At 48.5% G+C, this 17,042-nt stretch overlaps 1 protein-coding gene across 1 annotated transcript in view; it reads left to right on the forward strand.

The window, feature by feature from the left end:
* TRAF1 (TNF receptor-associated factor 1) overlaps window positions 1-16,243 on the forward strand; it is a 50,858-nt gene extending 34,615 nt beyond the window's left edge. Inside the window, exons 7-11 of the mRNA XM_012664415.1 lie at window positions 4,157-4,222; window positions 4,728-5,138; window positions 9,086-9,263; window positions 10,870-11,018; window positions 13,181-16,243. Of these exons, the coding sequence (XP_012519869.1) occupies window positions 4,157-4,222; window positions 4,728-5,138; window positions 9,086-9,263; window positions 10,870-11,018; window positions 13,181-13,399 (1,023 nt within the window). The 3' untranslated portion in view covers window positions 13,400-16,243. The remainder of the gene's footprint in view (window positions 1-4,156; window positions 4,223-4,727; window positions 5,139-9,085; window positions 9,264-10,869; window positions 11,019-13,180) is intronic.
* Window positions 16,244-17,042: the final 799 nt, after the last annotated feature.

The following is a 17,042-nucleotide window of genomic DNA, read 5'->3' on the forward strand; positions in this document are numbered from 1 at the left end:
AGATATGACGATGCCACTGCACTCTAGCCCAGGTGACAGAGCAAGACTTGTCTCAAAAAAATAAAAAAAATTAAAAGTTACACAGACTGGGTGGTGTAAACAACAGAAATTTATTTCTTCACAGTTCTGGAGACTAGAATTCTAAGACAAGGTATTGGCAGGGTCGGTTTCTTCTAAGGCTTCTCTCCTTGGTTTGTATTAATAGATGGCCATCTTCTCCCCGTGTCTTCACATGGTCCTTCATGTCCAAATTTCTTCCTCTTACAAGGACACCAGTCACACTGGATTTGGGCCCACCCCTAATGACCTCAATTTTAACTTAATTAGCTCTTTAAAGATCCTGTCTCCACATTCTGATATACCAGGGATAAGGACTTCAACATATGTATTTGGGTGGGGGGACACTGCGCCCATAACAATGGCAAAAGAGACTCTGCAGACACAATTAAACTAGGGAAACTGAGAAGGAGAGATTACCCTAGATTATCTGCATGGGTCCTAGGTCCTCATAAGAGGGCAACAAGAGAGTCAGAGAGATCGGAAGATGCTCCACTGCTGGCTCTGAAGATGGTGGAAGGGGCCCCAAGCCAAGGAGTGCAGGCAGCCGCTAGAACCTAGAAAAACCAAGGGAACAAATTCTCCCCTAGGGCCCCTTAGAGAAACGCAGTCCTGCTGACATTTTGCTTTTGGACTTCTGACCTCCAGAACTGTCGATAATAAAGTTGTGTTGTTGTGTTATTTTAAAGCATTAAGTCAGTGATACTTTGTTATAGCAGCAATAGGTAATAATACCAAAACTTATTGGATTGTCTCATTTAATCCTCATGAAAACTCTGTAAGGAGGGGCACCGTTACTATCCTCACAGAAAACTGCAACATGGAGAGGTTAATAACTCTTCCAGGGCCACACGGCTAGTACATGAGGTGACAGAAATGGGTTCTGAACCCCAATAGGCTGGCTCCAGAGCCCCACCCTGAACTCCCATATATCTGAGGAATGAGTGACTGATGATGGGGCTTAGGGCAGCCTGGCTGACCACCGAGGCCTCTGAAGGCCTCTTGAGTCACCTGCCCCCTCCTCCAGCAGCCATTCCAGGTCATAGTTCACACCTGCACATGCCTCCTAGAAGGATAACCTGTACATACATACAGCATTCTACCCCCTGCCAGGGGCTTTCACTGCTCACACGACACCAGGAAGGCTCAGCTGCCAGAGAACACACCCCGTCCACCTGCAGGGTGACTCTGAGCTTGGTCATTTTCACTTTCTATCCCTTATGACTCTCACTTCAAGTTTCCACCCTTAGAACCACAGAAGATTTAAATCATGGACTTTTGGGGAGTTGCAGGGCCTGAGAGGTTACCCCAAGTCCATTCACCCAGAAGCTGGGTCCACACCTGGCATGAGGCCCTCCATCATTCCCACAAGTCTAAAGCTACCTGTTGGGAGATGCTTTGTCGCCACAGACTTCCCGAAGCCAGTGCGATCTCCCTGCCAGGGCCGCCCTCTGCCTGCCCCCCATAAAACATCTGTTTTCTATTCTCTGTTGGGAACAAATTGTCCCTGAAGCCCAGGGCAGTGGGGCAAGGGGGGTGGCTCTTTGCTGAGCTGTGCTCTGTGTCCCAAACCAATTGTACTCATTAAGCCCGCAGCTCTCTGCTTATTTTACTTTTAAAGAATAATAACTCGTATGGCTTTGTAGTTGCTCAGCCCAGAAGACCTCTCTCTCCCTCCTTTCATTCGAATCGCCTTTCACATGGCCTTAGGAGATTATTCTTTAAAAAGAAAAAAAAAACAAAGCTCTTGTAAAATCAAGATATTATTTACATGCAATAAAATTCACCCATGTTAAGTGTATAGTCTGGTGAGTGTACATCATCGTGTGCCCACTACAGTCAAGATGTCAAGCATTTCTGCTGCAGATAAAGCTGCTTCGTGTCCCTGCGCAGTCAGTCCCTCTTACCCACAGCCCCAGGCAACCACTGATCTACTTTCTGTCACTACAGTTTTGCCTTTTCTAGAATCTTGTAAGAATGAAATCAAGTAGTATATAGTCTTTTGTGTTTGACTTGTTTCATTTCAGTATGTTTTTGAGGTTCATCCATGTTATTGTTTATATTAGTATTTAATTCCATTTGATTGCTGAGTAGTGTTCTATAGTATGGATATACCAAAAATTGTTTATCCATTCGCCAGTTGGTGACATTTGGGTTGGTTCCAGTTTGAGCTATTATGAATAAAGCTGCTATGAACATTCACATACACATCTGTGTATGGACATATGTTTTACTTTCTCTTGGGTAAATTCCTAGGAGTGGAATGTATGGATTGTATGGTAACTTTGTAAGTATGGTTTATAAGTAAGTTATTTCATAAATATGGTTTAACTTTATAATATACTTCTATAGATTTTTCCAAAGTGTACCATTTTGCTTTCCCACCAGCAACATATGAGAGTTCTCACTGCTCCACATCCTCGCCAAAACTCAGTATTGTCACTCTTTTTAATTTAAGCCATTCTAGTGAGTGGGTAGTGGTATTTCCTTGTGGCTAGCGGCATTTACATTTCTCTGATGACTAGTTATGTTGAGCATCTTTTTTGTCATTCACAGATCTCCTTTTGTGAAGTATCTTTGAAGTATTTTGCTCATTTTTATTAGGTTTTCTGTCTTACTATTATCGGATTGTAAGAGTCCTTTATAGATTCTGGATACCAGCCCTATTGCAGGTACAGTCAAGCATCACATAACAATTGTTTCAGTCCACAATGGACCGAATGTACAAGGTGGCCCCATAAGCTTATAATACCATATTTTTGTGGTACCTTTTCTGTGTTTAGATATACAAATACTTACCATTGTGCTACAATCATCTACAGTATTCAGGACAATAACATGCTGTACAGGTTTGTAGCCTAGGAGCAATAGACTATACCATGTAACAGCCTAGGTGTATATAGTAGGCTATCCAGGGATGGGGAACCTGCAGCCTTCTGATTTCAAGATTGTTCTTTTTTAAGCACCAAAGGAGGCGAGAGAAGCTTCATCTTTTTCTGTTGCACCCCTTTTAATAAAAGGATTTGTTCTGTAAAATATGGATGCAGTTAAAAGGCTACACTTAAGGACCTAGAAGGCCACATGTACCTAGAAGGTACTACCATCTAGGTTTGTGTAAGTACACTCCATGATGTTCACACGATGACGAAGTCGCCTAATGGTGCCTTTCTCAGAACATATCCCTGTTGTTAAGTGACACATGACTGTCTGTGCTTTGAAAAAAAATTTCTCCCATCTCCTGTGGACTTATTCTGCCCCCACCATGGGCTTATTCTTGATGAGAGAGTGATGCGGTGTGGGAGGAGTACTGGGGCTGTGCTGCTCCCTAGCTCTGCCTCCTTGGGCAAATCCCTTTCCCTCTGTGAGTCTCAGTTTCTTCATCAGTAAAATCGGGGGGAAAAACCCTACCCCAACTTCCCCACAGTGTTGTAATGAGCCCAAGGAAGAATTATGACAGCATTATGACAGAATTGTGAAGAATTATGAAAGCATTTGGCAAACCCTTCAGACCTAAATAGGTTGACAGTAATATCAAGTTGCCGTTAGTACTAAGATCCTCCTGTGTCCCTGCCTTTGGGCTGCGTGTCATCTGGAAGGGAAAGCCGGGCAGCGCAGGCACACCTCAGTCAAGGACAGATGGCCAGGGAGGGATGCAGATGGGCATTGTGAGAAGGGGAGTCCTCATGGACTTCAGGAGGACGGAAGCGCCCATTCATGCAGCCAGCATGCCCTGAGTGTCTCCTCTGTGCCGGGCACCACCCTCAGCACTGATGACACAGCCGTGACCCTCACAGAGCCCTCAGACCAGCAGGGGCAACCAGCTAGTGAACAATGATAATAGAGAATATATTATGGAGAATGGAGAAAGAGCAGTACTGCCCAGGATCACAGCAGGGATCCTGGTTCTGTTTCAAAGGAAGGTCATGGAAGGGCTAAGCTCAAAGGGTGGAAAGGAGTCAGCCAGGCAGAAGGAACAGCATTTGCAAAGTCATGTGGCCCAGTCCAGCTCCTGGCCTCATGGATCCTGGTGCATTGCAGAGAGCCCTAGGGGTGGCCACAGGGATCCCCATAACATCCAGTGACATGTTATTATTTCCAGGTTCACCCTGAGATAGATGAGGCTGAAGTTGGGTGCCCCTTTGCAGGTGTTGGCTGCTCCTTCAAGGTAAGTATCTGTGTGTAAGAAAGATCTGTCTACTACGGCTCCACACCTCTGGGCCTCCCCGTTCCAGCCCCGCCAGGATTTCCTCATAACATCAAGCAACTCCTCTGGACATTCCTCATACTAATGACTTTCCCAAGCAATAATTCGCACTATTACATCATCACAGTACTCGGGGAAGTTCTTCGTAACATCTCACCTAAGCATTGGTGTAACTTCACTAAAGTGACCGCCCCCCCATGCCTCTCTCCATGGTTCTGAACCATCGTTTTGCTCAAGGGCAGGGCCAGATCATTGCTCTAGAGACTGAGATGCATGTGGCTCATCCTGGGCATGGCTGATGTCAGGGTCCTCCTCCCGAATCCCTCCCAGTGTACAGAAAGCCACTTCCCCTTTGCTGGGTGAATGGATGTCCAGTGCTTGGTGACCTTTGATGGCAGGGCTCTCCACTCCTCCCTGGCCCGACCTCCACCCCTGTTTTCACTGAGCAGACCCACTCTCTTGGCAGGGAAGCCCACAGTCCATGCAGGAGCATGAGGTCACTTCCCAGGCCTCCCACTTAAACCTGCTGCTGGGGTTCATGAAACAGTGGAAGGCCCAGCTGGGCTCTGGCCTAGGGTTCGGGCCCATGGCCCTGGAGCAGAACCTGTCAGACCTGCAGCTGCAGGCAGCTGTGGAGGTGACGGGAGACCTGGAAGTGGACTGCTACCGGGCACCCTGCTCTGAGAGTCAGGAGGAGCTGGCCCTGCAGCACTTCATGAAGGAGAAACTCCTGGCCGAGCTGGAAGGAAAGCTGCGCGTGTTTGAGAACATTGTTGCTGTCCTCAACAAGGAGGTAGAGGCCTCCCACATGGCCCTGGCCGCCTCCATCCACCAGAGCCAGCTGGACCGCGAGCGCATCCTGAGCTTGGAACAGAGGGTGAGTGCGGGAAGCAGTTTTGCCTTCAAGGCTGGCTCAGGGAGCCCCATCCTGTCTCCAGAGTAGTGGACAAGCCTTCTTCCTAATCATTCACCCTGCTCAGAGCAGCCCCTCCCCCATCAAAATGTATCTCCCCTGTATCCCAGGACCTTCCAGGAAGAGTACTGAGTCAGAAGCTATCATCAAGGTCAGACACCCCCAACCAGTGCTTTAGTTCCTTTGCTTGAACTTCTCCTTTGATAGGACACCCCCTCACTGGCAGCTCGTTCTGTTGTGGGACATTTTTCACTCTTAGCAAGTTCTTCCTTAGGCTAAACTAAAACCAGCCTCTCTCTATCTTCTCTGCTGTATTCCTGGCCCTGCCCCTTGGGGCCCATAAAACAAAGCTGCCTTCTAGTCCCTGCGGCAGCCCTTCAGAGAGGGATAGTCAGTGATTATATCCTATATCCTACCTGAGATTTCCTTCTTTAGGCTAAAAGCCCCAGTGCCTTCACTCCTTCATCAGAGCACATTGTTTTATGTTGTCCTCATATGCTCTGGCTCAGTCTCTAAAGGATTCTATATGCTCGGAGTGTGGTCCCAGACTGACTCCAGATAATCCACTTATCTAAGAATTCTTAGTCCAACGGGACTGTCCCCTCCTTTATTCCAGAGTTTATACCTTTCTTTTTCTTTTTTAATTTTTCGACACATATTAATAGTATTTTACATATTTATGGTACATGTGATATTTTGTTACATGCATAGAATGTGTACTGATCAAGTCGGGGTATTTGAGGTGTCCATCGCTTTGAGGATTTATCATTTCTGTGTGTTGGGAACAATTCAAGTCCTCTCTTCTAGTTATTTTGATATATATAATACATTGTTAACTGTAGTCACCATATTCTGCTGTCAAGTGATAGAACTTACAGCTTTTATAATATATAAATGGATGTTTGTACCTGTTAACCTACATCTCTTCATCCTCCTCTCCCGCCCACCCTCCCTTCCCAGCCTGTAGTATCTGTCATTCTACTCTCTATCTTTATAAAATCAACTTTTTTAGCTCCCACATATGAGTGAGAACATGTGATATTTGCCTTTCTGAACCTGGGTTATTTCACTTTACATAATGACCACCAGTTCCATCCATGTTGTTGCAAATGATAGGATTTCATTCTTTTTTTGTGACTGAGTAGTATTCCATTGTGTATGCATACAACATTTTCTTTTCTCTTTTGGTTTTTTAAGCATCAGTTTGGTAAAAAAAACATGCCACATTTTCTTTACCCATTCATGCTTTGATGGACACTTTGGTTGATTCCATATCTTTGCTATTGTGAATAGTGCTACAATAAACATGCAAGTGCACGTGTCCCTTTGATATACTGATTTCTTTTCCTTTGGTTAAATACCCAGTAGTATGATTGCTGGATTTTATGGTAGTTCCAATTTTAGTTTTTGGAGAAATCTCCATATTTTTTTCCATAATGGTTGTGTTAATTGACATTCCCACCAACAGGGTGTAAGAGTTCCCTTTTGGCAGGACATGGTAGCTCACTCATGCCTGTAATCCCAGTGCTTTGGGAGGCCAAGGCAGGAGGATGGCTTGAGACCAGGAGTTTGAGTCCAACTTGGGCAATATGGTATGACGCTGTTTCCACAAAATAATTAAAAAATTAGTCAGGCATGGTGGCACATGCCTGTGGTCGTAGCTACTTGGGAGGCTGAGGTAGGAGGTTCACTTGAGCCCAAGAGTTGGAGGCTGCCATGAGCTATGATCAGGCCACTGCACTCCAGCCTGGTAACAAAGTGAGACTCTGTTTCTAAAAAAAAAAAAAAAAAAGAGTTCCCTTTTGTCTACATCCTCACCAGCACCTGTTATTTTTTGTCATTTTAATAATAGCCATTCTAACTGGGGTAAGATGATATCTCATTGTGATTTTGATTTGCATTTCCCTGATGATTAGTGATGTTGAACATTTTTCATATACCTGCTTGTATATCTTCTTTTGAAAATTATCTATTTATGTGCTTTGCCTACTTTTTAATCAGCTTATTTGGTTTTTTATTGTTGAGTTATTTGAGTTCCTTGTATTTTCAGGATATTAGTCCCTTGTCAAATGAATATTTTGCAAGTATCTTCTCTCATTCAACAGGTTGTCTCTTCACTCTGTTGATTGTTTCCTTTGCTGTGTGGAAGCTTTTTAGTTTAATACAGTCCCATTTGTCTATTTTTGTTTTAGTTGTCTGTGCTTTTGAGGTCTTAGCCATAAAATCTTTGCCAAGATCAATGTCCTGGAGTATTTTCCTTATGTTTTCTTCTAGTAGTTTTATACTTTCAGGTCTTACGTTTAAGTCTTTAATTCATCTTGAGTTGATTTTTGTATATGGTGAGAGATAGGGGTCCAGATTCATTCTTCTGCATATGGATATCCAATTTTCCCAGCACCATTTATTGAAGAAATAATCTTACCCCAGCCCCAGTGTATGTTCTTGGCACCTGCCTCTGCCTCCCAAGTAGCTGGGACTATAGGTGCATGCCACCATGCCCAGCTGATTTGCCTATTTTTTGTAGAGATGGGGTCTTGCTATGTTGCCCAGGGTGGTCTTGAACTCCTGGTCTCAAGCAATCCTCCTGCCTCAGCCTTCCAAACCACTGGGATTACAGGCATGAGCCACCACACCTGGACAACATTGGTGTTTTGATACGGATTACATTGAATCTGCCTGTTGTTTTGGGCAGTATGGTCATTTTAATATTAATTCTTCCAGTTCATGAGCATAGGGTGTCTTTCCATTTATTTGTGTGCTCTTCAATTTCTTTCATCAGTGTTTTGTTGTTTTCCTTATAGAGGTCTTTCACCTCCTTGGTTAAATTTATTCCTAGGATTTTTTTTATAGCTATTGTAAATGGGATTGCCTTCTTGATTTCATTTTCAGCTATTTTATTATTGGTATATAGAAATGCTACTGATTTTTGCATGTTAATTTTTGTATCCTGCAACTTTGCTAAATTTGTTTATCAGCTCTAAGAGTTTTTTGGTGGAGTCTTTTGGTTTTTCCAAATATAAGATCACGTTATCTGTAAAGAGAGACAATTTGACTTCCTCTTTCCCATTTTGGATGCCCTTTATTTCTTTCTCTTGGCTGATTGCAGAGCTTATGCTTTTCTTAATGTAGCCAATCGCCATTCTCACGTTGCTTTTTCTGCAGCAGCCTTACATCGTCGTCTCACACTGAGTTAGGCCTGGATTTCAGGTCCAGTTCTGCCAGTAACTTGCTGTGTAGGTCTGAGCAAGTCACTTTCACGCTAAGGACCTAAGCTTCCCCCACAGTAAAATTAAGAATTAAATTTTCTTTAAGGACACTCGCTTCTATTCCTGGCTTCGCTACCTTAGCATACCTGAGAATAAATCTGCATTCTTTCAAATTTCCCAGGGGAAACCTACCATTAATAGAAGGTCTAGGCACTGGGTTCAAATGCCTGAATAAAGCCTACATTTATGTAACTCTTGCTTCACCAACAACTTCCTGGCTATACTTTTACATGCCAGGCACTATGCCAGGCATGGACACAAAGATAAAATGAGCATGGGCCCAGCCCTCAGTGGAGGAGACCGTGTGGTAGGAAAGGCAGAAAAATCTATCCCATAAAACGTTGTACAGACTCTGTAAGAACATAGATGAGACCAACCAGCCGAGCTAGGGCAGTGGTTGAAGGCTTCCCAGAGGAAGGGACATAGGAGCCAGATTCCTAATGGATGAATAGGAGTTGGCCGGTGGAGGAGGAAGGAAAAGGAACTCCAGGCAGGAGGCGGCTCATGCAAATGCAGACACACATGCTTGAGTGAGGTGTGGTCAAGGAAAGCATATCTGGGGCAGATCCATCTCCATATACCACCATCCCCACCTCATCCTCAAGCCAGGTTCTGATGTCCCTGGCTGAACGGGCTTCCCTGCAGGTGGCGGAGTTGCAGCAGACACTGGCCGAGAAAGACCAGGCCCTAGGCAAGCTGGAGCAGAGCCTGCGCCTCATGGAAGAGGCATCCTTTGATGGCACCTTCCTGTGGAAGATCACCAATGTCACCAGGCGATGCCACGAGTCAGCCTGTGGCAGGACTGTCAGCCTCTTCTCCCCAGGTAACACCTCCCAGGAGCACAGAGACCAGCTGGAAGAGGCAGACCCCACAGAGCTCAGGAAATGAGCAGTGAGAATAGCCAACTCTGACAGCTGGGCTGTGTCTAGTTAGGCTGGTGTCCATTCAGGCCACTTACCACAGCCAGGAACTGTGCTGGGACCATGGGGGTGGTAGGTGAACCATGCTCTGACAGGTGGCTCTCAGCCACATACAACGGTGGCCTGGGCAGGCCATTTTCCCTCCCCGAATATCAGTCATAGCCTGCAAATAGGAAAGAAAATTGTTATCCACTTCCTGTGGACATGGGATGTGAAAGGTGTGCTGTGAGCCAGAGCTCGTGCAGATGAGAGGGATGCAGATGGTGGTTTTCACAGACGAACACCTGGGGACCCCTGCCCTCGGGGAGCCAGCGGTCTGAAATAAGACAAGTAGGGAACTGAGTAAAACACATGCACATTTGCGTGTGATTGCGGGTAGCGCACAGATAAGTGTTGTGTAAACTGGAACAGTTCTTACTCATTTCTGGGTTCTGGGGCTGGGCACAATGTCTTGCATAAAGTAATGACTTGGTAAATGTTTCTCTTAACAAATTGATGTCAGTTAATATACCGGTGCATATATTTGTGCATGAAATGAGGCAGCAGTTTGCCCTGCACCTCAGAGCAGGGCTGGGACCTCTTCCCTCCAGGAGCAGCGTTCATCCCACTCTGTGAGGACAGCCCTCTTCATGGGGTGGCCGTGTACCCCACACGCAGACCTTTTTACCTCAATTCTTTCCAAAGAGGGAAAAAGCAAGCAGTGCCTCGGGCTTCCTGTTCTACCAAAACATAACAGGCAGAGATGAGTCAGGCTGCCAGCCTGTCCCTCCTCCACCCCTTCCTGCCTGCCCCCCACCCCCATCCCCACCCAGCCCCTCCCAGAAGGGCCGTGTGCCGATAGGTGACAGCTGCTGGAACCCACACTCGGATGGGGTGGCCCTTTCAGCTGCCCAGGGGGAGAGCCCATGGGTTCCTGTGCTTCTCCACCAGGGATGACTCAGCCCTCAGGGGCCTTTGCCGAGGGCGGCTGGCAGAACCATGAGTCACCCCACACACCCCCAGCCTCCAGGAGAGCCCAACCAGTTGGCCTAGGGCAGCAGAAAGAAACCGGTGTTGAGAGGCAGGAAGCCTGGCCCCTAATCCTGTCTCTGCCTCCAACACACTGTGAGATGGTGACCAGCACTTCCTTTTACTGGGCTCGGTTTTCAGACTCTAAAATGCAGGTTTGTTAGATCAGGGTTTCTGAAAGTGTGGTCCCCGGGACAGCAGCATTGGTGTCCCCAGCAAACTTGTTAGAAATGCAAATCCTCAGTCTCACCCCAGTGCTACTGAGTCAGAAACTCTGAGGGTGGGGCCCGGCAGTCTGTGATTTGGATGGCCAGTTGGCAACCACGGGACTAGATGATCTCCAAGAGCCCGTTCCTCTTTGACACTCTAATCAAGAAGAATGCTGGGCTCTAGACCCAGCTGTCTTAGTTTTGAGCCACTGGCCTGGGGCATGCCTAACCACTGGGTCCCTGTTCCCTCATCTGCAAAGTCCAGCACTTCCCAGCTGCCTGTGTGTTTCAGCTTTCTATACTGCCAAGTACGGCTACAAGTTGTGCCTGCGGCTGTACCTGAATGGGGACGGGACGGGAAAGAGGACCCACCTGTCGCTCTTCATCGTGATCATGAGAGGGGAGTACGACGCTCTGCTGCCGTGGCCTTTCCGGAACAAGGTTTGGGCAGGGGCTGATGGGGGTGCGGTGGGGGGAGTATGGGAACCTGGGGCCTAGTCCTCGTTCAGGCATGAACTGGCCACGTGGCCTGGGCAAGTCCCCCACCTCTCTGCATTGTCAGTTTCCCCTTTTATAAAACAAGAAGCTGACTCCAGATCTAGTAGCCAAGGCTTCCTCCAGCTCTGGGAATCCAGGAGCTAAAATGTCTGGAACAGAGCACTCCTGAAGGTTCTAGAGAAATAACCTATTCACATGGTAGGGGGAATACAGAAACTGCCTGGAGGTGCTGTGAGGCTGGCCTGAACTGGCAGGATTTCCAGAAAAAGGGGAAAGAGGCAGATACCAAATACACACCTAGTAAAGTGGCCAAAATCCAGAACAATGACAACACCAAATGCTGGAAGGACGTGGAGCAGCAGGAACTGCCATCCATTTCTGGTGGGAATGCGCAGTGGTTCAGCCACTTTGAAAGACAGTGTGGCCATCTCTAACAAAACTAAACATACTCTTACCACACAGTCCAGCAGTAACACTGCTTGCTGTTTACCCAAAGGTGTTGAAAACTACATCCATGCAAAAACCTGCATGCAGTTGTTTATGGCAGATTTATTCGTAATTGCCAAAACTGGGAAGCAACCAAGATGCACCTTCAGTAGGTGCATGTCTGGTACATCCAGACAATGAAATATCATTCAGTGCTGAAAAGAGATGAGCTGTCAAGCCTTGAAAAGACATGGATGAACCCTAGACGCATATTACTAAGTGAAAGAAGCCAACTTGAAAAGACTGTATATTGTATGGTTCCAACTACATGACATTCTGGGAAAGGCAAAACTATGGAGACAGGAAAAAGATTAGTGGTTGCCAAGGCCAAGGGGCAGGGAGGGATGAACAGGGGGAGCACAGAGAAATTTTAGGGTAATGAAATTACTCTTATGATACTATTAATATAATGGTGGGTACATGTCATTATACATTTGTCAAAGCCCATAGAATGTGCAGCACCAAGAGCGAACCCTAATGTAAACTATGGACTTCAGGTGATAAAGATGTGTCAACGTAGGTTCATCCATTGTAACAAAGTACCACCTGGTGGGGAGGTTGACAGACGTGTAGGCCAGGGGTATGTGGCCTGGCCACATAGTAGGCCACATAGTAGAAAATCTGTATTTTCTACTCAGTTTTGCTGTGAACCTAAAACTGCTCTAAAAAATAAGGTATATTATCAATTTTTAAAGGGGGGTGTTGGGGGAGGCTAGGCAGTCCCTGCAGGTGAACAGCAGCATTGCATGAGGGGGAGGTGCCAAGAATACAGACCTCAGCTGGGTGCGGACACAGGTCGGGTGGGGAAACAGATGGGGCAGGGTGAGCGTGCCACAGTGGCCTGGGTGTGAGTCAGCAGTCCCCACCGCCCAGCGGTTCCCAAAGGTGCTGGGGAGATTGTTTTAAATACCAACGACTGGGTCTCAGCCCAGCAAGTGTTAAGGCCTGAGCACCGGGATTTTTAAGCCTCCCCAGGGGATTCTAACGTGCAACAAAGTTTAAGGACTGCTTCAGTAGGTGATGGGAAGACATTTCAGGGTCCTAGGGGGCGGTTTCAGGGGCATGTGCCAAGGAAGAGAGTTCATGTCACTTTTAGATGATCGGCTTCTTGGGGTGCCCATATCTGCCCTGTGTAAACCAGAAGCTCCATAAATGTTTGAGGGCACTGACCGACAGCCCCTCCTTCACAGGCCTGCCTGCCCTTGCCCTTCTGCCTTGCCCCAGAAGGTTTCAGCTGTAGTTGATGATCAAAAATTTCTGAGCCAGGAGTTAGAGTCCAGTAGCCTTGTCAGTGCCTCGGTCCCTCCTTTAGCTCCCAACAGCCAATCACACTTGGCTGAGGCATCAGACTCCCGTCACCAGCAGGAAGGAACATCTGATCCCAGTCAGAGGCCAGCCCTGGAGCCTGCTCGGAATTGCAGGTGCTCTGGCTGCTGGGGTCTTGCCATCCGCCAGGGGCAATCCTTACACGGTTCCTCTGACTCCTAATCTGACTGGGCTAAGGGTCAGAGGGGCCACACAGGCAGCAGGCACAGAGCCCGGCTCTGAGCCCAACATGGGCCTCCCTGCCATGGTGCTGCTGCCCGGGGCCTGATCTCCCACCTGGCCCTGCCCTGCAGGTCACCTTCATGCTGCTCGACCAGAACAACCGTGAGCACGCCATTGACGCCTTCCGGCCTGACCTGAGCTCAGCATCCTTCCAGCGGCCCCAGAGTGAAACCAACGTGGCCAGTGGCTGCCCACTCTTCTTCCCCCTCAGCAAGCTTCAGTCGCCCAAGCACGCCTACGTGAAGGACGACACCATGTTTCTCAAGTGCATCGTGGAGACCAGTGCTTAGGGTGGGAGGGTCGGCTCCTGAGGGAGCACCAGCTCAGACTGGGGGCTTAGCAAGATAACCATCATATCCTGCCCTTGACGTCCAAGACCCCAGGGCACAAGGATGGGCCAGGGCTAGCATGATCTGAGCAGGAGTGACGGGTTGACCGTGGCCGGCCCTCAGCTGAAGATGGCGGGACATCGGGCTGGAAAGGGTCCAGAAGAAGGTGGGCAGAACTGCTCCCCTACTCACCAACCACATGACACTGGGAGGTCAGGGAGCCCCATCAGCCCTGAACATTGAGGCAGACTTTGACCAAGATGGGGAGAAAATGGGGCCAGGCCCAGAGCTTCAGGACCTGAGCAGAGAAGAAGTCAGGCTGGGAGGCCTCTGTAGGGTACCACAGAGAACTGGAAACAGGCTTGCTCTCTTCCTGCCCAGGGGCAGAACCAGGACCAGGGGGTGGAAGGGATGGGATGCCCATGTGAATTCAGTCTGTCCAGGCCTGGACTGAGTTCCCCGTCCCTGGAGGTGAACAAGCAAATCCAGAGGGCTACACTGGAGCATCAAATTGGGGGTTGGATTTGAAGAACTTTATGGTTCTTTCCAGCCCAGAAAGTCACTAATTCTAGGCCTCCTGGCCCAGGCGAGGCCTAGGACTGTAGGGAGGTTTGGAAACACTCAGGAGCCTCATGCCCTCTGGGTTCCTCACTCACCTTTAGTACCCCCAGGTGGACTGAGCTGGCCCACAGGGCACCTGCCACCCTGGGCCTGGCAGCTCAGCTTCCCCAACATGCAGGAGCACACACAGCCCTTGCGTCTTGTCCTCCACCAGCCAAACACCCCTTTACTTCATCCAGGTGAAACCAGGTCACTGTGAGCTCCTGGGAGCAGCCAGAGAAGCACAGAGGAGGAGAGGGGCATAAACTTCCCACTTCCCTGCCTGGAGGCCCCACCTTTGGTACTTTCCAGAATCCCACATGACCTCATTAACTAAAGCATTCACCTCGCTCAGTTGACTGATCAGGGCCTCTGAGCCACTGAGCAGAGGTTGTTCTTTGTATATGTATAAAACCAAAGAAAGAATTTTTTAAATCTCATTTAGATTTTTCACAAAGTGCATGGCTGTGGGAATTGGTCATAGCCAGCCAAGTTTGAAAAGTCCATTGCTGAGTTTTGAGGTGATGCCGCCAGTTCTGCAGGTGGCAGCAGAGGGCGGTGTGCCGGCAGGAACCTCCGCCTTGGCCTCTGTCTTCTCTGTCCTGCAATGGGAGACGCACCCCCAGCCGGCCTCCCACATTGAGTTCTCCAACCCTCAAAGGAGATGCCACATGAGAGGGACTGGGAGAGAGAGGCCCTGGGCACCGCTGCCTCCCTGTCACATTCCGTTGGTGGCCTATGTTTGACTTCTCACCTTGGAGGCCTCACCCAATGTTCCAGAGACCCTGAGACTTCCTGCTGCTCTCTGCGGCAGCCTTCCCAACAGCTTACTCTTCCTTTGCTGAAGCTGTGATAGACTTCCCTCCTCAAACCTTCCAGGTTTCTTCTGTAAAATGGGCCAGTAGCCCTGCCTGTTCTCTCTAGCCCAGCGTCTGGGAGGATCAAAGGAGGTGAGGGAGCATCGTGGCACAGTGGGCTCAATAGATCAGGGGCCAGGTCCAGCCTGGCTGTAAACCTGGCATCCTTTCGTGCCTCAGCCTCTTCATCTGAAAACCAGGAGGAGCCCAGCTCACAGGGTTCACAGGAGGCGCAGCTGCAGTGATGGGGCACCGGCGCTTTGTACGTGCAATGGCGTCTTCTGTGCACGACAGGCTGCAAACACGCCAGGGCTGCTTTTTCTTGTTCCCATTGCTGATAGCGTGTCAGCGACAGAGACTGACTTGCTTCCCTTTGACAGGTGGATGTAACAGGTAAAGGTCTGGCCTAGCAAGTTATGGATTCTGCCTCGGAGCTGGTGCCCTAGCAATGACCTCTCTATCCCTTCTCACCGAGTGCTGAGCTAAAGGGGGATTCATAGGACAAGGCACCACAAGGGACTGCTGTCCCTCTACAGCTTTAATTGCTTGTTTCTGATGGGAAGACACATACTCTCTGCAAACAGTGCGAGATGCGTCCATTCTTTCAGCAAAGATTCACTGACACTGCGTGTGTCACGTGCTGTGCTGGACACTGGGGAGAAGGAAGGTAAGATGTGCACCCTGCCCTCAAGAAACTTTTAGTTCTGTGGGGGAAACAGGCCCATAAGTAGATCATTATGACTAAGAGAAGCTCAGAGAAAGCTCAGAATCCCAGATCCACTGGGTGGGGCAGGGAGGGCTTCATGGCAGAGGTGGCATTTAAACGCAGCCTGGAAATATTTTGAAATGCAGAGGATGGGGGGCAGGGGAGAGTACGGACTTGGAGACAGGAAGCGGGCTTGCCTACAGGTGGGGTCTGTGTGGCAGGACGGTGGAGGGAAGTGGAAAGGTAGGATGAGCTGGAGTGTGGATGGCATCAGATGCGGCACTGCTCTCCCCAAAGCCCCTGCTGGGTAACCCTTGGCCTGCTAACAGCAGGATGAGACAATGGTTTAAAGCGTTGAATAATTTCTCTTCCAACAAAGCTTTATGTTAAATGCAACAAAGAGCTCACATTTCATCTCTCATAGGTGACTCAAGGATGGGGGAGGCAAGACACAGGCAGAGCCCCTGTTTCACTGGGTCCTCACAACCCCCCAATGTGGCAGGCACCCTTCAATCCCCTTTTACAGATTAGGAAACGAAGGCCTGAGACCAGGTGCCTTGTTTAAGGTTTGGGGTGGGGGGAGTTGGCATTAGAAACCACGTCTTTTGTTTCTAGTTACTTTCCTTCCTCTTCAAGCTTCCTTTTGGGTAGAGTCTTCAGCCACAACGAGGTTACATCCTCATGGGAGGCCCTGAGGGGCTGTGGGTCCTTCTGCCCCCAGCCAGAAGGCCAGCCCTGCAGGACCAGGAGGGCAGGGCCAGCGCAGCTGGCAGCACACAGGCTGCTCGCAGAGGCCGCCTCATTCTTGTCTGCAGGTGATGCTCAGACAGCCCCGGGCAGTGAGGACAACTGATATTTATGCCTTCGGTTGCTCATTTCTGATTGTAAGAGACACATACTCATAATAGAAACACTGGAAAACTACAAAAGTAACATACAGAAGAAAGTAAAAATCACCATGAGCCCAGCGTCCAGAGAATACTACTGACATTTTAGCCAATTTTCTTTGTCTTTTTGAAAAGGTAGATACAAACACACAAACACATAGACTTTTCAAAACATAATTAGAATCATGTTAGTCACTGTCTGGTGCTCTCCCTTTTTCTCTTAACATCTTACTACAACATTCTACCATTAATTAGCCCTTTCTTACAGGCAAAGACAGGAAACTAAGAAAAGTGAAGTTAGTTTGCTCAAGGCCACTCCAGAGAAGTGGGGGAACCAGCATTCACACTCAGGCCTTCTGATGCCAAAGCCAGGGCCAAAATTGTCACAACTGATTTCAGATCGAGAAACTGAGGCACAGAAGGGAGGTGATGTGCGTGTGATCACATGACCAGTTCCTGAGAAGGCCGGTCCCTGATCTCAGGTCTCCTGAACTCTTTGTCCTGCACCAGTGTTGGGGCAGGGCTCGCCCTGAGGGCACCAAGGAGAGGATGGA

The sequence above is a fragment of the Propithecus coquereli genome, unplaced genomic scaffold, assembly GCF_000956105.1.
Source record: "Propithecus coquereli isolate 6110/MARCELLA unplaced genomic scaffold, Pcoq_1.0 Scaffold89, whole genome shotgun sequence".
Lineage (NCBI taxonomy): Eukaryota > Metazoa > Chordata > Mammalia > Primates > Indriidae > Propithecus > Propithecus coquereli.